Source organism: Amblyomma americanum, chromosome 5, assembly GCF_052857255.1.
Source record: "Amblyomma americanum isolate KBUSLIRL-KWMA chromosome 5, ASM5285725v1, whole genome shotgun sequence".
Classification (NCBI taxonomy): Eukaryota; Metazoa; Arthropoda; class Arachnida; order Ixodida; family Ixodidae; genus Amblyomma; species Amblyomma americanum.
This window is the reverse complement of record NC_135501.1, coordinates 185247956-185266784: the sequence shown is the minus strand read 5'-3', so window position 1 is coordinate 185266784 and position 18829 is coordinate 185247956. Positions and strand designations below refer to the sequence as shown.

Sequence of the window (18829 nt, the reverse complement as noted above, 5' to 3'; positions counted from 1 at the left end):
GAGGCACCCTAACAACTTGACATAGAAAATGGAGTGTCGGCCGCTTTCTGTCGAGCAGAACAGGACATTGATACTATTAAGGGGGATGCTGATTCTGAAGCAAGAACAAATGCAGGTCAGGAGGTCTATTTGGGTGCGGCCTGCATGGTTGAGAAGAAAGCAAGAGAGCGAGTACCATACACTAGTAATATTTTTTCAAATTGTCTTTCCAGCATTAGCGATGAGAAATGAAGCCCCGAAGCTAATGTGTTTGTTATATGCAGTTTCAGGTTATGAGGGAACAGGATCCAGAGCTGTTCTTCAAATATTATCGAATGACCCCCGAACACTTTGATCTAATTCATGGCCGGGTGCGGGAGAGGCGCACAAAGATCGACGTCGTTCAGGAGCAGTGGAAATTACTAGAAATTGATGAACCCAATTGTGAAGAAGTGCAAGAATAGTGCCTCAATATTGTGTAACTATTTTTCTGGAAAAAGATGTCAGGCTTCAGAAGAAAAATTGCATTGTAATAAATATTTACCTATTTTCTTTTCTCACTGTTTGCCGAAATTCGTTTTCCAAAATACACCAACTCCCCGTTCTTCACTGACAGCTTTATTCGTTGTCCACATAACGAGCTGCAACTTGCAGAAGTTCCATCTCGAACTGTCCTCGCAGACGCTGTGGGCATCGTCTGTGTTTGTCCCCCATAAAAAGCCCGAACAGTTCTGATGCGTCGGCTCGTTTGGAGGCCAATTCTCCTAGGATCCCTACTTCTTTTTTGAAAGCCTTATCATGGCCCCTCTTCCTTTTTTGTGGGCCAGATGATGTGCTGCTGGCTGGTGATGGCGTTGGTATAGGGCTGGAAAATCCAGTTCCATCTTCCTGTGTAGCTGTGGTGAAGTCGGAAGCATCCAAAGTGGCTTCAGCTTCATTGATAATAGGTCTTCCAGTCTGGAGGCACTCTGTGCTCGTTGCTTCGAACAAGTCCACGTCTTTATGAGGTTCCCTCTCGTCCTACATGGATAATACACATTGCAAAAGCACACTATATTTCTACATTTGTGTAAAACACGACTTTGAGTAATGTGCTTGATTCGAAAGAAATACTCACTCAGGATATTCGAGTGTATCAAGCAGAAACAGCAGCTGATTAAAATGGGGCCACCGCACATTGACGACGCTGTCCGCGCCGGCGCCACTTTTTATTGCAGTTACTTCTTTGCGGTTTTTCATAAAAGTATCCCGTAAAGATTTCCAGCGCTTCATTACTTGTGCCACTGTAAAGCAGTAAAAAAGTGTTAGTGTGAGGAATTGCACATATGCGCTCGCAGGAAGGTGATGCAACTAATGAAATGTGCTGCGTAAATTTATTTTCTGCAGAAAAGAAAAAACAAACTCGAGAAGCCTGCATCAGTCCACGCTAGCTTCCTACTGCTAGTATTTACTTACAGGCATATTCATGCCAATCAGATGTCAAGAAACAACGCAGCTTGCAATGATAAAACTTTTTCTCTCGCAAATAAACAAAGCGCGGTGGCACGCTCTCTTCCAGCGAGATAAGTACGAAAACGGGAGTGGGGGGTAAACATGCCAAGTTCACACGCTTGTCAAGGCGAATGATTGTACATAGAACAAGCAGGGCAACAACATCACTGTGCACAGATTTGGTACATACCGTCTACGCTGAGGGCAACTGCTATAGCTCGCCAAGCCTGGTCACGCTTCATATTGTTTTTATAGTCGCGGTCGCGCACGTCCCACAGGACGCGACGCCTCTCCACTTCCGTTATCAGGGCCTCGTTAAATGTTGCCTTGTCCATTTTCGATGAACACGATGCGCGAACAAAATCACGATAGCACGTGTTTTCTTTGACTCACGCGCCAGTTCTGCCGAGAGAAAAAAAGATTGCACCAAAAAGGTCCCGCCGAGATGCGCAGACAGCAGGGCCATCTTGTGGCAAAACCAAAAAACCCAGAATGCCACGTGACCAAATGCCACGTGACTTATCTGAACTCTGATTGGCGGACGCGCCGCGCGAGGCGTTTTTTTCTACTCCGAGCAGCAGCACGCGGCGGCGCGATTTCGTGTCGGACCTATACTGGGCATGCATCAAAATGACGCGCGCGTCCCACTATCCGCGCGTCAATCGCGCCTGAAATCGCGCCATGCGGTTCCACCTTAGACAGATACTGCGCCATTTCCTTTCCCCAACAACGAATTTTCATTTTCTTCGAAAGCAAAGGAAATGGGCATGAAATGGGCATAATTGGCCCTGTGGGACGGTGGACACCCCTGTCGTGAAAGCTATGTGGTGGTAGTGACAGATGTGCGCTGTATGCGTTGGCATTCACAACGTTGTATCAAAAATGTGGCACTGAAGCTATAGACCGTCGGCGTTCTTTGTGTTCATTGGCGATGGCAACGTTCTAAACACGGATGATTTTGAGGAAAGGAAAGCACATAATTGGCTCCCTGGGGCAATGGACGCCTCCGTCGCGCTTTGAGGTATACGTGGCGATACGTGGCGATCGGGAGAGAGAGAGATGTGGGCTGCATGCAATAGCTGTGGCAGATACGGGCCACTGCAGCAATAAGCTGCAGCGTTCATTGGGTGGCCAACCTCTCGCGACCAATTTAACCACCACTTGGCATGGTGGGCGCGTTGCCCCTCCAGTGTGCAGAACGCACTCAACGTTAGAGGCCAAGCCGCGTCTACTTACCCGATACACCACAGCTTTCGCTCTCTATCTAGGTTCAGCAGTAGTTGAACCGCAGCTAATTTTTTTCTTGCGACGGTGCCGTCAGAAGGGTTTGTGTCTAGCGTATTCTTGGTTTGTTTTGTGCGCACGGCTTGAGAAGATGGTCCCGACGCTGTGGCTCACCTCAGTATCTGTGCGCAGATCGAGCCAGAAGTGTGACGAGACACTTTTGGACGATGGCGGCACCAGCGTGATGGAGGTGGAGGAGTCTAGTACATTGCCCGACAGCAACTTATCTACTGCCGACGCGTTGGGGTTGGTGGCCAAGGACGAGCCTCCAGCCGCGCCCAGCGCGAGCCTGGAATACGCTATCTCCCCCTCTCCACCGCCCCTCTAAAAGGCGCGCGCTTCCTCATCCGCCATCGCTGCGCCGGCCTCCGGCATGGCTGTTCAGCAGCTGATTCAGACGCCCTCGGCTTCATGCAGCAGCTCTGTGGTGCCGCGCGTGGAAAACGTGCAGTCGCTGAGCTCCCCAGTTGGCAGCTACTACGGCGAGTGCGACCAGTTCGGCAACATAGTTCGCGATTAGCAGCCCAATTCGTGATTGTTCGGTGACGTCATTAGTATATGGAATTGGTAAAGCAATCTCGGCAGCTACAATACGCAGTCGCAATCCAGAGGTAGCGGAAGAAGTAGCAATAGCGCTTGATTGCGTAGGCACCAAGGCAAGTTACACAATAAGCGAGAGCAAAACAGCCATCTACAATTACGGAAGGGGCTGAGTAGCACCAGAAGCGGTGCGAATACTAGTTGGAAGGAAAATTGATAGGAAAATTAGCCTCATATGGGCACCAGCTCACACGTCAGTTCCAGGCAACGAGGCGGCGCACCTCTTAGCCCGAGATCTCTACCTCCGGGCAAGAGCAGAGCCGCCCGACTGCAAGGAGCTTGACGAGAGACTACAGACATACACGGAGATAATAAAAAAACTACAGATTACAGCGAAGAACTGTCCCTCCAACGGACAAACAGCTCGGAAACAGAGAGGCAACAACTTGGCGCAGATTACAGGCAGGAAACTACATAAGTCCGGTATGGGCATCACACGTCCTGAAAGACGGACATAGACGATAAATGTAAGGAATGCGGGGAGAGGGGAACCCTCGACCACATAATCTGGCAATGCACACAATCCCCAGGGGTCAATGAAGAAATAAATAGTAGAGAAGCCTGGGAGACCCTTCTGAAAAGCGCGGACCCCGCCATGCAGAGGAAATTAAGCCATCCATCTGGCGGTAGAGGCCGCGAAGAGCCAGCAACTCTTTACCTGCATCTAGTCGCGGAGGCCCCTGCCCCTAGGCCTGCGCGCCAGGGGTAAGGAGTAGGGGGTCTCCATTTCTGATGGAAATAAATGTTTTTGGAATGGAATGGAATTGGTAATTGGTTTACGACGTCACTGATGTATACAATTGGTGATTGGCGACGTTACTTATAAATCCAAGATGTCGGCCAGTAATAAAAAGAAAAATTAAAACAAACGTACAAGTTCGTATTTGCATTTGTGTACCTCACTCATTCATATCAATTCTAGTAAACCAAACAGCTAACGCTCGTTACTTCGACGTCTTTCAGACGGTGGTGGCAGCTTTAATACAGTCAAGTCCGTAGCTTAACTCTGCTTTCACCCGTTTTATCAGAATCATACTGGTGCGTCGCTCTGGACTGTGTGCGCGGAGCCGACACCGCTCTATGGTGAAAGCAAGTACTGTAAGCTCAGCTGGCGTGGTCAAGATACTGCAGCTTCAAGATGCGATCTTAACGTTGCCAGTTTGAACTTCACGACCAGCGAAAGTCTGTGTGTGCTTCCCTTCCAACCTTTCATGCAAACCACTGCTATGATTTTAAGAGCGTTAGCTCTTACTCATCACGTTTCGAGATTTCGTGGGGTCTGCTATGGATGGAAGGTAGGAGCGTCCCCTTTGAAACGGGGCAGTGGTTGTTGCCACTATGCTGTTTTTTTTCCTTTATTTTTGTTTACTCTGCTGTAAGTTGGTAATGCAATTCGCAATTTTCTTAAAAAAACGTCTTCCTACACTTTAAAACTTATGTCACCTCTCTGCTTTTGTGCCACCAATCCTCCAATCGCTTTTTGCTAATTTCCACCGCAGATTTATTTACATGACTATTGCTATCTCTAAACCCTAGGGCCTCAGGAAGAGTTACTGTGCCTGCATCGACATCGGGATGGATACCATCGCATTTTAGGATGAGGTGTTCTATTGTTTCTTCAGATTTACCACACACACCACATGTGTCATCTTCGTTAAATTTTTTTCTGTAGCTGCGCGTTCTAAGACCCTGACCTAGCTTCAAAGAGGAGGGCATTGCCTCTTGAGTTATCATAAAACGTTTCCTTCCTGATCTGCCTTTTTCAGCATCGATATAGTTCTACACTATGCTTCTTTTCCATTGAATCTATCCAATTTTTACCTTCGACGTTTTTAACCTGTTGTTTAATGCTATTTCTTTCTCCTTCCTCGTCTCTGGCAAACTTACTGGCCAGCTTTCTAGTTCGTTTCCGCCACTGTGTGCCAAAGCTCTTTCTGTACAGGTATTTAAATACCTTAGCTGCCCACCTGTTATCATCCAATTTCCTCAGGCGTTTTTCGTATAGTACTTTACTCTGAGCTTCCCGTGCTTCGAACGTTGCCCAGCCCATATCCCCCTGTACTGCCTCGTTTGTGGTTTTTCCATGGGCACCTAGTGCTAATCTTCGGACAGTTATCTGATTTACTTCTAATCGCGACTTAACTGCAGCCCTTAAGCATAGAACCGCATTCCCGAAAGTAAGCCCCGGCACCATTATTCCTTTCCAAATACCTCTGAGAAATTCATACCTGTTGTACCCCCACAATGCCCTGTTTCATTATCCCGGCATCTCTTCGCACTTTTGCTATGAGAGACTTCGTGCTTTTCCGTGTACATATGCCCTTCGTTTACCTATACCCCGAGATATTTGTATTCGGCCACTCGGGGTATTTCATGGCCTTGTATTGTAAGCTCCCGATCAGTTTTGCCGTTGAAAACCATCACACCTGACTTAGTTGCGCTAAAACTGAAACCTAGACTGGCTCCTTCGTCTCCGCAGCAATTCACCAAAGTTTGCAAATCTTCCTGGCTATCTGCTAACAGTACAATACCGTCCGCATACATTAAACCCGGTAGTCGTTGCTCAACAACCTCTCCGCCTAATGTGTATGACAGATCATAACCCTTGATCACAGCGCCATCTGTGGTAGCAAATACTAATCACGTTTCGAGATTTCGTGACGTCTCCTACCACCCTGAGATAAAGCGCCATGTGTGGCTGCAGCTATAATAGAAAACCGCATCTCGCATTGAGACTTGTAGCGCCATCTACAAAAGCATTGCAGAAACACGCTACGTGATGACGTCACAGTCCAATATGGTGGATATCAACGTCACGGTTGCACCGTCACGCTTGCAGACTGGGTCGCGCGGACGTCGCGCAACCACCGTCGACATACCGGCCTGCTAGAGCAACAGGGTCGTCGCGCCATGCCAGCAGCTAATTTGGTTCACTCAAGCCAGGATTCAGAGTAGCTCAATCGTGGCGCGCGGATGCGCTAGTCACGTGATTTTTTTGTATTTCGCGGGCTTTCCTTGGAGCTCGGAAAAAAAGATACAGGTGAGGCTTTCGTTATCGCAAATAAATTGAATGGGGATTTCTTAAGCTGCTCTCCAAATTTGCTATTCACATTTGGTTTCTAAAGTCGACATTTACGTAGTTAGAAAAATTACCTTAGCTTGTAAATAATTGCAAAACAAAGATTGCCTATTATGCGCAAGCCGGTTGGTAGGTGTATGTATGCGGTTTCCCTCGCGTACCTCAAGTATCTTTTTTAACCTTGGCTAAAGTTAGCCTGGACACCCTGTATATATACAACAACAATGGGCACCCATACGCGGACAGTTGTATGTCGAATTTGGTAGGCAAATAAAACCCTATGGGTTGTGGTATAGAAAGAAAACCACAATTAAATAATAGGTTAGCATTGTATACATGCAATTACTAATTAAAGCGTTACCATATCGCACCGCAAGCCGAATTCTGGGCCCACCTTGACACCCCAAACGAAACAAATTCTCTATGGAACTTATCTTGAAGAGGTGCAACTGGACAATCGGTAGACGTGCATCGTAATTTCTCTTATAGATGGCGCTTGGCGTCGTGCGTGCACGCGTAGCCAGCGAGCCAGCCAGCGTAGCCAGTGGAAAGCAGCGGGGCTGATTTATCCAAGGCATTGGTGTTTAAGGACAGTGAATGGAAAGTAGATCTTAAACGGGTAGAAGTAACCAAGCGAAGGTTATCTGATTGGTGGCTAAAATCAAGACAAGAGTAAAATTTGATAAGCCATGGCTAGGTGGCTTGAGCCACCGCCCGATTTAAAGGGCTCAGCCTTATCCGTCCGTCCAGCATAGTGATCCACCCCATTTCAAATGGTATTTATTTTTTGGCTCATCAGTGGCGTGGAAAGTCGTAGACGGAAGTTGTCCGCATGAACTGTCATAAGTTGTGGTAAATAAAACAAATGTAAATGTTGATAAAGCAACAGTTCTTAAGCAATGTATATGTAATGAAATGAACCATAAATAAAAAAAAGAAAACAAAGTAAACAAAGGGTAACCAAAGTAAAAAGAAATAAAAATATCAAAAATTGAAGGACGCTGAAGCTTCATCTTTAGAGTTGGATGCGACAACATGTTGCAGTGTTGCCAAGCGGCCCACGGAACGCCATCGCCCGTTCGGCGCGCCGCCTTGCCCGTTGGACCGGTTAAGGAGAGGAAATAACGCCTGTCTCATATATCTCGGTGGACACCCGAACCGCGCCGTAAGGGGAGGAGAATGAAATGAAAATTGGTTTAAGGAAAGAAAACGACGCCTGCGTTACATATCTCTGTGGACACCCGGAAGAATATTTCGATGCGCGGTGCCAACAACTGCAACTACTACTGCGACGCCAACGCCAACGGCTTCTCGACCAAACGGTTATTCTCGACCAACGGCTTCTCGACCGAAATAGTATGCTGTCGCGTAATATTTACGACGCGCGGTGCCGACAAGCACCACCACTACTAACTACGATGCCGACGGATTTTCGGCCGAGCATACTATACGCTGTCGCGTAATAAAAAAAACCAAAAATACAGAAAATAACAGAAAATGAAGGTGGATTGAGGACAGGGAAAGGATTTCGCATTTGCGCTCTCAAGCATACTCGAGCGCAATCCTGTAAATTTTTTTTCTGCAATGCGAAGCGGTGTATGCACAGTAGGTTGCCTGACTACTAAGGACTTGTGTGGTGTCTATATACGAATAGTACGCGTTTGTAACTATCCAGACAGTGAGCTGCCACGTCCGGTTAGGATAGGGCATACATACATGACACCATGACGAGCCATGTTGTTTTTTACTGGCTACAGCGGAAGACTTCCTCGACGACAGCTGAGCTTCACGGCATTAAAAAAGCTGTTTCCTATATCCTGCGTCGATGGGTTATCTTCACCGATTGGCATCCCTGCAGATACGGTCCAACTTGCTGAAGAACAGCAATCATCGGCCCATTTTCTTTGACATCGGGTATCTACATCATTTGGCTATTGTCGCACGCCACTGCATAATATTTCCGTGGATACTAGCACACTGTGGAATTCTGGCCAATGAAAGAGCAGATGAAGCGGCCCGTAAAGGTCACCAACATCGGCGATTCCCAAATGGCTAAAAGATTTGCTCCAGAAGAAATGTATCGGCTGTGGAGCTTGCCGACACTTCGCTACCATGCAGTTATCACCGACTTCGCCTGAACGCTGCATGCGTTCACAAACGCCTTGCGATACCGTTTCAGTCAAACGAACAGTCCGCTTTGTGACAACTGCGGCTCGATCGAAACTCTGGAACATATCCTGCTTGAGTGCCCTGCGTATGCTGACGAGCGTGCGTGCTATGAATATTGAATGGAGAAGCTCTCCTCAGTGCCTCGAACAATGTACAGTGTTTTAGGTCCCTTAGCCTACCCTATGCGACAGAGACATTCAATGAACTTTTTGTTTGCGTATTTAAGGGACATTGGACATCTCGAGAAGCTCCAATTTCATCTAACTCGTTGCTCTCATGCATTTTTTCTCGCAGAATCTTGTTAGGCCATTTATCAGACTTTGCAGCTCATCATTTCATATGTTGCATCATTTCTCGCCGATGCCCTTGCGCTTAGCTTCTCATTCATTGCGCTATCGCAGCAATAAAATTATCAGTCGTAAGTCAGCGCCTGTGTCTGTCCGTTCGTTTAGTCCCGTCTTTTTGCGCTGTACCTTTTCCTGCCCTTAGTAGGCATTTAATGGCCGCATTTTATAATCTCGCCCCTCCCTTTTTTTCTTTCTCAAATTTCCTCTCCTCTCCTTCCGTCTTTACCTCCCAAATTCGCTTCTTCAAGCAGAGTAGCATGCCAGCGATTTTTAAACGTGGGCTAAATTCTGTGCTTTTTCATTAAAGGGATCCTCTCTTACATGACAAACACACATCTTTTAAAGGATACGCCGGAACCACAATGCGCGAGATGTGGAGCCCACACCTCGTTGATTTCACATTAATCATGTTCCCGAGATTGGACACACAGGCGGCAGCACCTCCCAGAGTAAAGCGAGTTTAAGGTGAATGGAAATCCTGCACCCACCAAGAACGTTTCAAAGAAGTGATTATCCCCAAGTGGTCCAAATTTTTCCGGAGCCCTCCACTACGGCACCTCTTTCTTCCTTCCTCCTCTCACTGTCTCCTTTATCCCTTCCCTTACGGCGCAGTTCAGGTGTCCAACGATATATGAGACAGATACTGCGCCATTTCCTTTCCCCAAAAACCAATTAAAAAAATTAAAAAATCTGCCGTCTTCCTATAGGACACACACACCTCGCACATAAATTCCGACTAACAAAACAAGACAAGCCCCAATGTGAGCTATGGGAAGATGAGCTAACCGTAAACTACTTTTTCATGCAGAAAATTTGAAACACTGAGAACAAAGCAATTTACAGCTTTTTATAATGAACACGTACCATTCCATCCATCTTTGCTGTTAGGTGAGCATACACTTGCTGACGTTTCACAGGTTTTCAAGGACAGCAGGTGTTTTAAACAAATCGTAGATGAAATAAAATACGCCAAGTTTATTAAAACAAGCAGACTTGTTGAACCACACCTCAGTCACTCAAGCAGACTCTGGCCGCCACGGTACTGTCTTCCGCAGCGCCTGCATCATCCTCGTCCAGCATCTCCTCAGATGTCGTTCAGTCTGGAGCAGACACCTCGAGCGTTCAGCCAGGCTCGACAAGTCCCGCCGGGCACTCTTCCCAGCAGGTACGCACCTCTTCCTTCGCGACATAACCAGGCACTACTTCCCGGTGTCTTCTTCTCAAGGCACTCATTGCTGTCGCCTTCTCGGACATGGACATCAGCTGCTGCCGCTCTGTCTTCTCCATCTTTTTCCCCATCGCCACTGCCGTCGCCATCTTCAGTCGCTGTCTTGTCCTTTAAGCAGGACCCGGCACCTCCTGCCTGGTTGTTCCTCCAGTTAAGGGAACTGCACGCCTCCCGGACTCATCCCGTGCCGTGAGACGCCCACTTCCTCGCTTGCTTGGAATGGCCATCAGGGGACGGCCACCAGACTTTTGCTTCCTTTGGGGAGAATGAGCACTAGTTGAAATTTGAAACGTTTTACATTTTCAATTAAGCAAGAAATCGCAAGGTGTTTAACAATTTTAGTTCCTTTCTCTGATACAAACACACAAACCTTGCGTTTGGCGCACGATGACCTTAGCTGTCTATGTGCCATCAAACCAAGCAAAACACACACTCAGTCATCCGATAGTCAAAGGTGCGTGATGTTCGGTTTCGTGAATAGTTTGGATACACACAGAGAAGCTGTTCGATTTCTCATCTATTCCTGTAAGAAGCACAGGTGCCGATTGTTTTGCTCGGCTGGTTTCATAAAATATGTGGACTGTTTTGTTGCATTTTTGCATCACTGATACAATAATAAATATCATGACGGTAATCTTTGGAACCTGATCAGCGGTCCGACTGTTTGCTACATGGTGCTAGCTGCAGCGAACAAGCACCAACTTGGCGCTTTGGACGCATCCAGGGCAAGGTTCTGCAAATGAGACTGGTTGATTTGAGGAAAAGAATTTAACTTTTCAGTGCCAGATTCTTGTACTAGTGCAGACACCAGAGCAAATAGACACGTTTATTTGAGCGTACGCATCGCTTACTGTGTTGCATAGGCTTTAAATAAAGGAAAAACACCTTCAGTTGACCCTACCGTAGCGTCCCTCAGGGACACGTGAAGGGGCTTTAGACACGTGTAGGGTGCCTCGATGCCATCGCCGGTGGAGACAACTTAAGCGACGCCGCCATATTGAATCACAACTGGCCTCTCCCATGTACCGCGAAATGCTCGACTGGTAGCCCGGTGTAGCTCTCGCTGCAAAAGTCCGTTCAAGTTAAAGCACTTTGAAGCGCGCCAAGAGCATGAACGGCGCCGTTACAAACGCTAGCGCCGCTGATCCCGTGTGATTCAATATGGCGGCGCCGCTGAAGTTGTTTCCCCCCGGGCGGCGCTGCCATCGAGGCACTCTAGACACGTGTAGACACTGAAAAAATTTGAAATTTTTTCCAGTGACTCTAGACACGTGTATACAATAGCGCCATCTATTCACACGAAGTCAAAGCACATCAACGAATGGTTGCAGAAATTTTCATCCGTAATTTCCTGTAACAAGGGTGGGCGCTTTGCGAATCTCTGTTCCAAGAAGGAAAAGTATGCAAATGTAAGAAAATGTAACAATTAACTAAAAGGTACAGAAATGCTTCGCCAATTTTCGTTGCGCTACGAGGAAGAGACAGTGCATTTAGTTAGGCCTAAGAGCATGAAAATCGCCAAATCATCTTAAAAACAGGAAGTAGTTATCTCTTATACCTCTTCGTGTGGGCGAGAGTGTTAGAAATAACAGCGAACCGCTACCATTTCAGCGAGCTATCACGTCGAAGTATCCATGCGGCAACATGTATTTATTCCGAAGCGGGCGATCAGGGCGCGCGCTTCGAGGCACCCTAGTCAACGCATGCCGCAACGTGCCTGTAGCGCGTGTACGCCCGCAAGACGCTGCGAGATACGTAGCATTCTGCGCATGCGCATTCTTTGCCCGCAGAGTCACTGCTGCGCCCAACTAAATACAGTGGCCGCCGAAGATTGGCAGTGATGCATTTGGGTCGCAGGCCTTGGGGTCATGCATGTGCTGCAAGCCCAACAAGCCCTTCATTGTGATTTTCTGCAAACGGTTCAGTTCCGTATTTTCCGTATGTTCCGTATTTTCTTTTCCTTGGATAGTTGCAGCCAACAGCCAGGACAGTGACGTTGGCTAGGGGGCAGTGCACCTATGCAACTGCTTGGCCTAGTCGCGGTGAGCCGTGCCTGCCGTAACTATACTGCTGCAGATGGTGAGAGACGAACGCTAATCCTACGGTAAAAATTTCTAACTACTGCGAGGGTACTGCGTTTTAATATCTTGCACGGTGCTCTTCTGAGTGGGCCCAGAGCAGGAACGAATGGGTAACTCTTGGCCAACGCAGGCTTGCCCTTCTGTTGATCGCCTCTACTGTGCAGTTGACAAACAGGTGGCAGTGATTACACTCCTCAACTGGTTTTACTGCACCTTCGTTCAAAAAAAGGAAATATGTTGGGGCGCATGCAGCGCGTCTGTGGGCTGGCCAAGAAGGTCGGCTGCCTGCTCTCCAGTTGCATCCAATGGGCTTTGTCATGTGAGCACGCACTGTTGGCGGCGAAAAAGAAAGTTCCCCACCACGGCATAAGATAGTTCTATTTGCGGGCGCTCCTTCAAAAGTATAGAATTCTGCGCGCAAAATGCGGGTCAGTCTAAGATGCAGCAAGGGCCTTCGTGAAACTGCAGGAGTTGCAATAAATAGGGGATAGATGCTCTCTCCTGTCAGTGCAAGCCTTCGTGTACTGCGTGGCCAGGGACATGATGCTTGGGCAAGAGTCCTTGAGCCTCAAGCAAGACAATACGTATTTAGCTGAATCTAAAAACGCCCAGCATGAGCTATGCCGGAACAGTGTTGAGAACGTAGCGGTAAATCATCAGACTACCATCACTGAGAAGAAATACATCGTCCTACCTTGTTTCCCGGTCGCGTTTTCCATAAAGTAGCCGGCTGATCTTTTCATTACTGGCAATGGAGGGCTTCATTGGCTAGTGAGAGATACGTCGCGAGATGCAGGCTCGCTGCTTGTGAATGGCAGAATGCAGCCGTTTTAGAAGTGAGCATGTTCTTGCAATGAAGTCACAAATTCCAAGTATACGCGTTTCTATGCGCCGACTGCGCAGCTGTGGGCGAGTAAATGGGTTTTTGAAAACGATTTCACGAGCACCAGAATGACGTCAGGAATCGGCGGTTGGCTTCGAACGCGTTAGCCGAACATTCGGTATCTCATATCGACTGGGCACAGGCACGTGTACTTGCTAAAGAAAAGAACGGAGCGCTGCGGCTATATCTCGAGCCCTTTATTATCCAGACGAAGGCGTATACGCTGACTCGCAACGATGGAAATCTGTAGCCAGCATACGCACGATGTCTGGGTTTCGTCATGCGCTGTATTTAAAGTGACGGTACTTCGTTTCGCCTTCTCTGTGAACTAATGTCCCATGTGGTAGCCGCAACGTCATGGCATCTTCCTCTGGTGGGCACCTTATACACTGGTACATTGAGTAGGCGCTAGATGGCGGAAGTAGGCCAGGCTGGAAGCATTCGTTCTTGTATGCACATGCGCACCCCCTCCCTACGATAATTCCTTCTGGGCGTTGAGCGCGAGAGAACAGATAGCACAGTAGTCCGGTCATGCCATGAAGGAAGGGAAGAACTTGAGAAGTGGTTACGTCACAGTTTTTGAAGCCGCTCCCCCCCCCCCCCCCCCCACCCACTTGGTCGCCGTCTCGGCGCGCTTGCGCATGCGCAGGAAACATTCTAGCAGACGACGCCGCTGCACCCAGCGTTGCCATTGGCTGCGCCGTCAGCCAAAGACTTCCGGTAGTCCTTGTGAAGACGCATGACTTCCGGCACACTTTTTGGCGTGCAGATCGGACAGCGACGACCTCTCCTTCACGCTGAGACGTAAATGCATCAAGTCAGGATGGAACTAACGAAAAGAAAAGCTGCTAATAGCCGGCATAATCAGCAGACGACGAGGAAACGACGTCTTCCATTAGCCCCTGAATACGAGTTGTGTACTAAGGAAATATTCACTGGGTGCGCAGTCACAGTGGTGCCTTGTTTGCCGGGGAGTGGACAAGGATGTCGATTTTAGCGATAGGAAGTTTGAACGGCCTTTGATAATAATTTTCACTTCATTTCGAGATGCGCGTAGCTTCAACGTTTAGAAACGGTCTTAAGGACCTTATCTTCACTGCGGCCTTGTTAATTCGAAATGTTCAAAGCATTGGCCAGAGGTGTTTGAAGGAAGATGATGCATACGGGGTAATGGTCCGGTGTGCCGATAGTGATTCCCGGCACACACGAAGCAGGGAAAACACGCAGCGGCTGGCGCCACAGCCGGTATCACACTGCCGTCGCGCGGTAGCAGTCCACGAGGTCTGCTTGGCTCGATATATAGTCGACGTCCGCACCAGGAACGAAAAAAACAGTCATGTTGTCAGATAGATTGCCTTCTGTGTTCGAGCAAGGACGAAGCGCGCATGCGCGAAGGCCGAACTTAGCATAACAGTCCAGCCAGAGGGTGCGCCCACGACAGTGCACTGCGCTGGCATCTTTCTAGCCGTAGCTGGGCCTCATGGAGGAAGGAAAAATTAGAGGCCCTGACGTCACATTTGGTGAAGTCGAAATAGAGCTCAGCGCTACCTTGTCTAGGTTTTCTCTTGCTTTTACACACCCTTTCTTGTTTACTCTTCTCCAGTAGCCGCCGCGGTGGCTGGGTAGTTATGGCGCTCGGCTGCTGGCCCGAAAGACGCGGGTTCGATGCCGACCGCGGCGGTCGAATTTTGATGGAGGCAAAATTCTAGAGGCCCGTGTGCTGTGCGATGTCAGTGCACGTTAAAGAACCCCAGGTGGTGGAAATTTCCGGAGCCCTTCACTACGGCGTCCCTCATAGCCTGAGTCGCTTTGGGATGTTAAACCCCCTTAAACTAAATAAACTTTCTTCTCCGGTGGTACGCGTGTGGTATTACTGCGCGCGCATAAAAGAAAGCCAGCGAAGCAAACGCTCCTGAAGAGACGCCAGGGTGAGTGGTGTTTGGTTTCTGGCCAGTTTTCATGTCCAGAAGACTATCATCATCATCAGCCTCACTACACCCACTGCAGGGAAAAGGCCTCTTCCATGTCTCTCCAATTAACCGTGTCCTTTGCCAGCTGCGCCCACCCTATGCCTGCAAACTTCATAATCTCCCGCCCACGTAACCTTCCACCGCCCCTTGCTAATAATAATTGGTTTTTGGGGAAAGGAAATGGCGCAGTATCTGTCTCATATATCGTTGGACACCTGAACCGCGCCGTTAGGGAAGGGATAAGGGAGGGAGTGAAAGAAGAAAGGAAGAGGTGCCGTAGTGGAGGGCTCCGGAATATCGACCACCTGGGGATCTTTAACGTGCACTGACATCGCACAGCACACGGGCGCCTTTTAGCGTTTTTCCTCCATAAAAACGCAGCCGCCGCGGTCGGGTTCGAAACCGCCCCTTGCTACGCTTGCCTCCTCTTAGAATCCACGTTCGGCTGCTTCCAGTTATTTGTTTGAACTGCGTCGTTTCCGCGCGTCGTTCCCGCTCTCTCGTTCCAACGAAAAGCCCCGCCTTGGCCATAATTAAATAGCAGCCGGCGGACGCGCTTATCGCGTAAGCGCGGGAACGAACATTTGCTTTTAGTTATTGCCGCTGCCCACAAAGGTATGAGGTGTGTGGCGCCGGTTTTGCCCGTGTTTCCCGAAATGCAGTGGTCTAGATCGCGTTCAGCACAGAACAGCAATGTTAATTTCCCAGATGAGCTGAAGGAGGAAGCGGGAAAAGCGCTGTAGCGTTTCCTTCGCTGCTCTAAAGCCACCCTTGGCAAGTACGCCATTCTCGTCTTGAGTTTTTGGTCGGATGCAAGTGAGCGGCGGATGCAAACGCAAGAGCTCGCGCCTGATCTAATAATATTAATTGTTTTTTTGGGGGGAAAGGAAATGGCGCAGTATCTGTCGCATATATCATTGGACACCTGAACCGCGCCGTAAGGGGAGGGAGTGAAAGAAGAAAGGAAGAAGAGGTGCCGTAGTGGAGCACTCCGGTATAATTTCGACCACCTGGGGATCTTTAACGTGCACTGACATCGCACAGCACACGGGCGCCTTAGCGTTTTTCCTCTATAAAAACGCAGCCGCCGCGGTCGGGTTCGAACCCGGGAACTCCGGATCAGTAGTCAAGCGCCCTAACCACTCAGCCACCGCGGCGGGTCAAATGCCGAGCTTTTTTATATAGGGGGCTTTTTTTTAGAGAATGCGCAAGTAATCCAGACGAAGCGCCTCCGTGCGAGCGGGCCATGCCAGCGCACGGATATTGTTACTAACCGCTGTGGTGTGGACTTTGCCCGTTGCCATACGCTCGGAGGCGCGCGCTCATCACGTGCCTTATTAGGATAAATAAACCTCTTTTTTTTATTTCGAGGACTAGCCATATGGCACAGGATGATGAGGCTTTCGATAAGCTTGGGTATGTAGTGAAGGCACTTGAGTTGCGGTTGCCGTGCCGGCGAGCCGTTCCTTTTCGCGCTGAACGCGAGACACAAGTCTGGCCGTCGAAAAAAGCCTGGCGTCTGCTATCACTTGTGAGTAAAATTACCAATTCAGTCACCGCGTTTAGAAGTCCATAAACTAGCATTTTGATGTCTATGTAATCTGACAGTGGGTTAATTTGTTGAACAATAGAAGGTGATCCAAGAAGAACACAAATCGCAGTATTTTAATTATAGCAGCAATTTGCCCAGCTTTGCTAGTGCAGCCAAGATTGCTGCGGAATATCTTTATGTGTAAGTTTTCTTTATGCGCGGAGTTTTGTTTTTTGTAAAGGCGGTGGTTTATAAGAGGACATGGTTTTAATTAAACCACAGGGATTTCAATCCAGTTTGATTGAGATTGAGACGGGCCTGAATGAAGGACACAGTTTACATCTGTTTCTTAGCTGTGGCTTCTGGCAATGTCATATGTAAGCCTGCATGAATGTGCAGCGAACTATATTGAATTTGTTACAAAATTATGCTCACGTTATACTGTCGCTTTGATACTTCCACTTGGATATCTAACTTTGGTACTTCCACTTGGATATCTAACTTTGGGTGTGGCGTTGTGCCCTCCACTACGGCACCTCTCTCTTCCTTTCTTCTTTCACTCCCTCCTTTACCCTTCCCTTACGGCGCGGTTTAGGTTTCCAACGATATATGAGACAGATACTGCGCCATTTTCCTTTCCCCCAAAACCAATTATTATTATTATGTGGCGTTGCCCTGACCTTTATGAGCAGAGCGTTTCCCTAATATTTCAATTTTATAGCAAAGTTGTAATGTTAGAACGAAAGTGCGTTTCTTTCATTAGTCATCGCACAGTTTCCTTAATAATCTCGGAGAAATCAAAAATATAATTTGCTCACATGCGGGCAGGATCCTTGAAGTGTTCTGTTATTCTGAACGAACATTCAGCTCAGCTTTCACGCCGACGTTGCATGAGCAAGACGCTAATATAGCAAATCACCAGATGTAGCGCTAAAATTCAATCAAAAATTTTGAGTAACGAATTTTATTGCATTGCGCTTGGCCAGTGATTGAATTTCGGAAAACTGTTTGCACAGGAGTTGCCACATTCATTTCTAGAACAATGTTGTGTGAACGCACCATGCAGAACAAGTAACGGTCAACAAATACTGCAGATGAGCTGCATGTGGGTGTTAGTGTATGCTCAATGCGATGCAAAAATAGGAAATGGTATGATTAAAGAACATCAAATTTAACAGCATTAACTGTTTTTAATTCATTTAAAAACTATACATTGCGTACATTTTTATGCCATGCAAACCAGTTATGAATATTGTTTTTCAAGAATTGAGCTGTCACCTTAACCCGTAGAAGTTGTCACAAAGATTGGGCTTTCAAATCTCTTTTATACAGGCATTGGCAAGTTCACAACGATCTCTGCGAACTGCTTCGAATGTGAACATATCATGGCGATAATAACAATACTATTTATTGGTTATTCGTTCTACTTGAGAAGATGAGACCCCTCAGAAAGCATTATTGTGAGGTCATGCGGCAAGAGTTTCAGGCAAGAAAAGTCACGGAAGCACTTCAGTCAGAGAGAGCATAGAGGACAAAGTGGTGAAATTAGTTATAAAAACACCAACAGCACTGAGTATTTTGCCAAGAAACAAGCACCAGTGTTGGACAGCCTTAGTGTTGCAAATCATCAGCTCTATCAGCTACAGTTCCCAAAACACACGGAACAGTACGAACCAAAAGATATAACACCAGAGCTAAAGGCTTTTTGTCTAGCGCTCTATTTTGATCCTCCGCGTGTCTATACATTCGTCAGATAAGTATTTGATATATGCCTGCCACATCCAAGTAATGAAAAATGAACACTTCTAGGCCGTCACTTTTCATGCAGGAGTTCTTTAGTAAGTTGTATACCCTAGCGTTTTCTGTCATTCTAAGAACTGAGCCTCTCCTGCAGGTTGAGGCCTGTGTGGAGATGCAACACATGTACTTCACTCTAATGAAAGCACTGAAAGTAACATGATTCAGGTGTAGTACAGTGCGGGTCTGCAAAGCAAGAGGGGGATTTCAAAATTGCTTCCTGTATTTAATCCCTCATAAAGGAAGAAAATAATCCTGCGGATGTGCATGAAATGATAATTGCTACATGTGGCAAGGATGCACCTTTCTTTCATGAAGGAAAGTTCTGGGCAAAGCAGTTGAAACGATACATAGAATCAATTACAAATGAACCTCGTTCAGCGGAACTTT

The 18829-nt window shown here is 47.7% G+C and overlaps 2 protein-coding genes across 4 annotated transcripts in view; both read left to right on the top strand.

Annotated features, from left to right (window-relative positions):
• LOC144133183 (THAP domain-containing protein 1-like) overlaps window positions 1-4188 on the top strand; it is a 57410-nt gene extending 53222 nt beyond the window's left edge. Inside the window, exon 4 of the mRNA XM_077666074.1 lies at window positions 2887-4188. Within this exon, the coding sequence (XP_077522200.1) occupies window positions 2887-2904 (18 nt within the window). The 3' untranslated portion in view covers window positions 2905-4188. The remainder of the gene's footprint in view (window positions 1-2886) is intronic.
• Window positions 1-18829, top strand: part of LOC144133180 (phospholipase A1-like) — a 129303-nt gene that overhangs the window by 97713 nt on the left and 12761 nt on the right. For 2 of the 3 annotated variants that reach the window (XM_077666068.1, XM_077666066.1), the window contains exon 1: window positions 16532-16642. The exons of the other annotated variant lie outside the window; for it this stretch is intronic. The gene's annotated coding sequence lies outside the window, so the exon portion shown is untranslated. Of the gene's footprint in view, window positions 1-16531; window positions 16643-18829 lie in introns of those variants that run through there. 3 annotated transcript variants of the gene reach the window in all.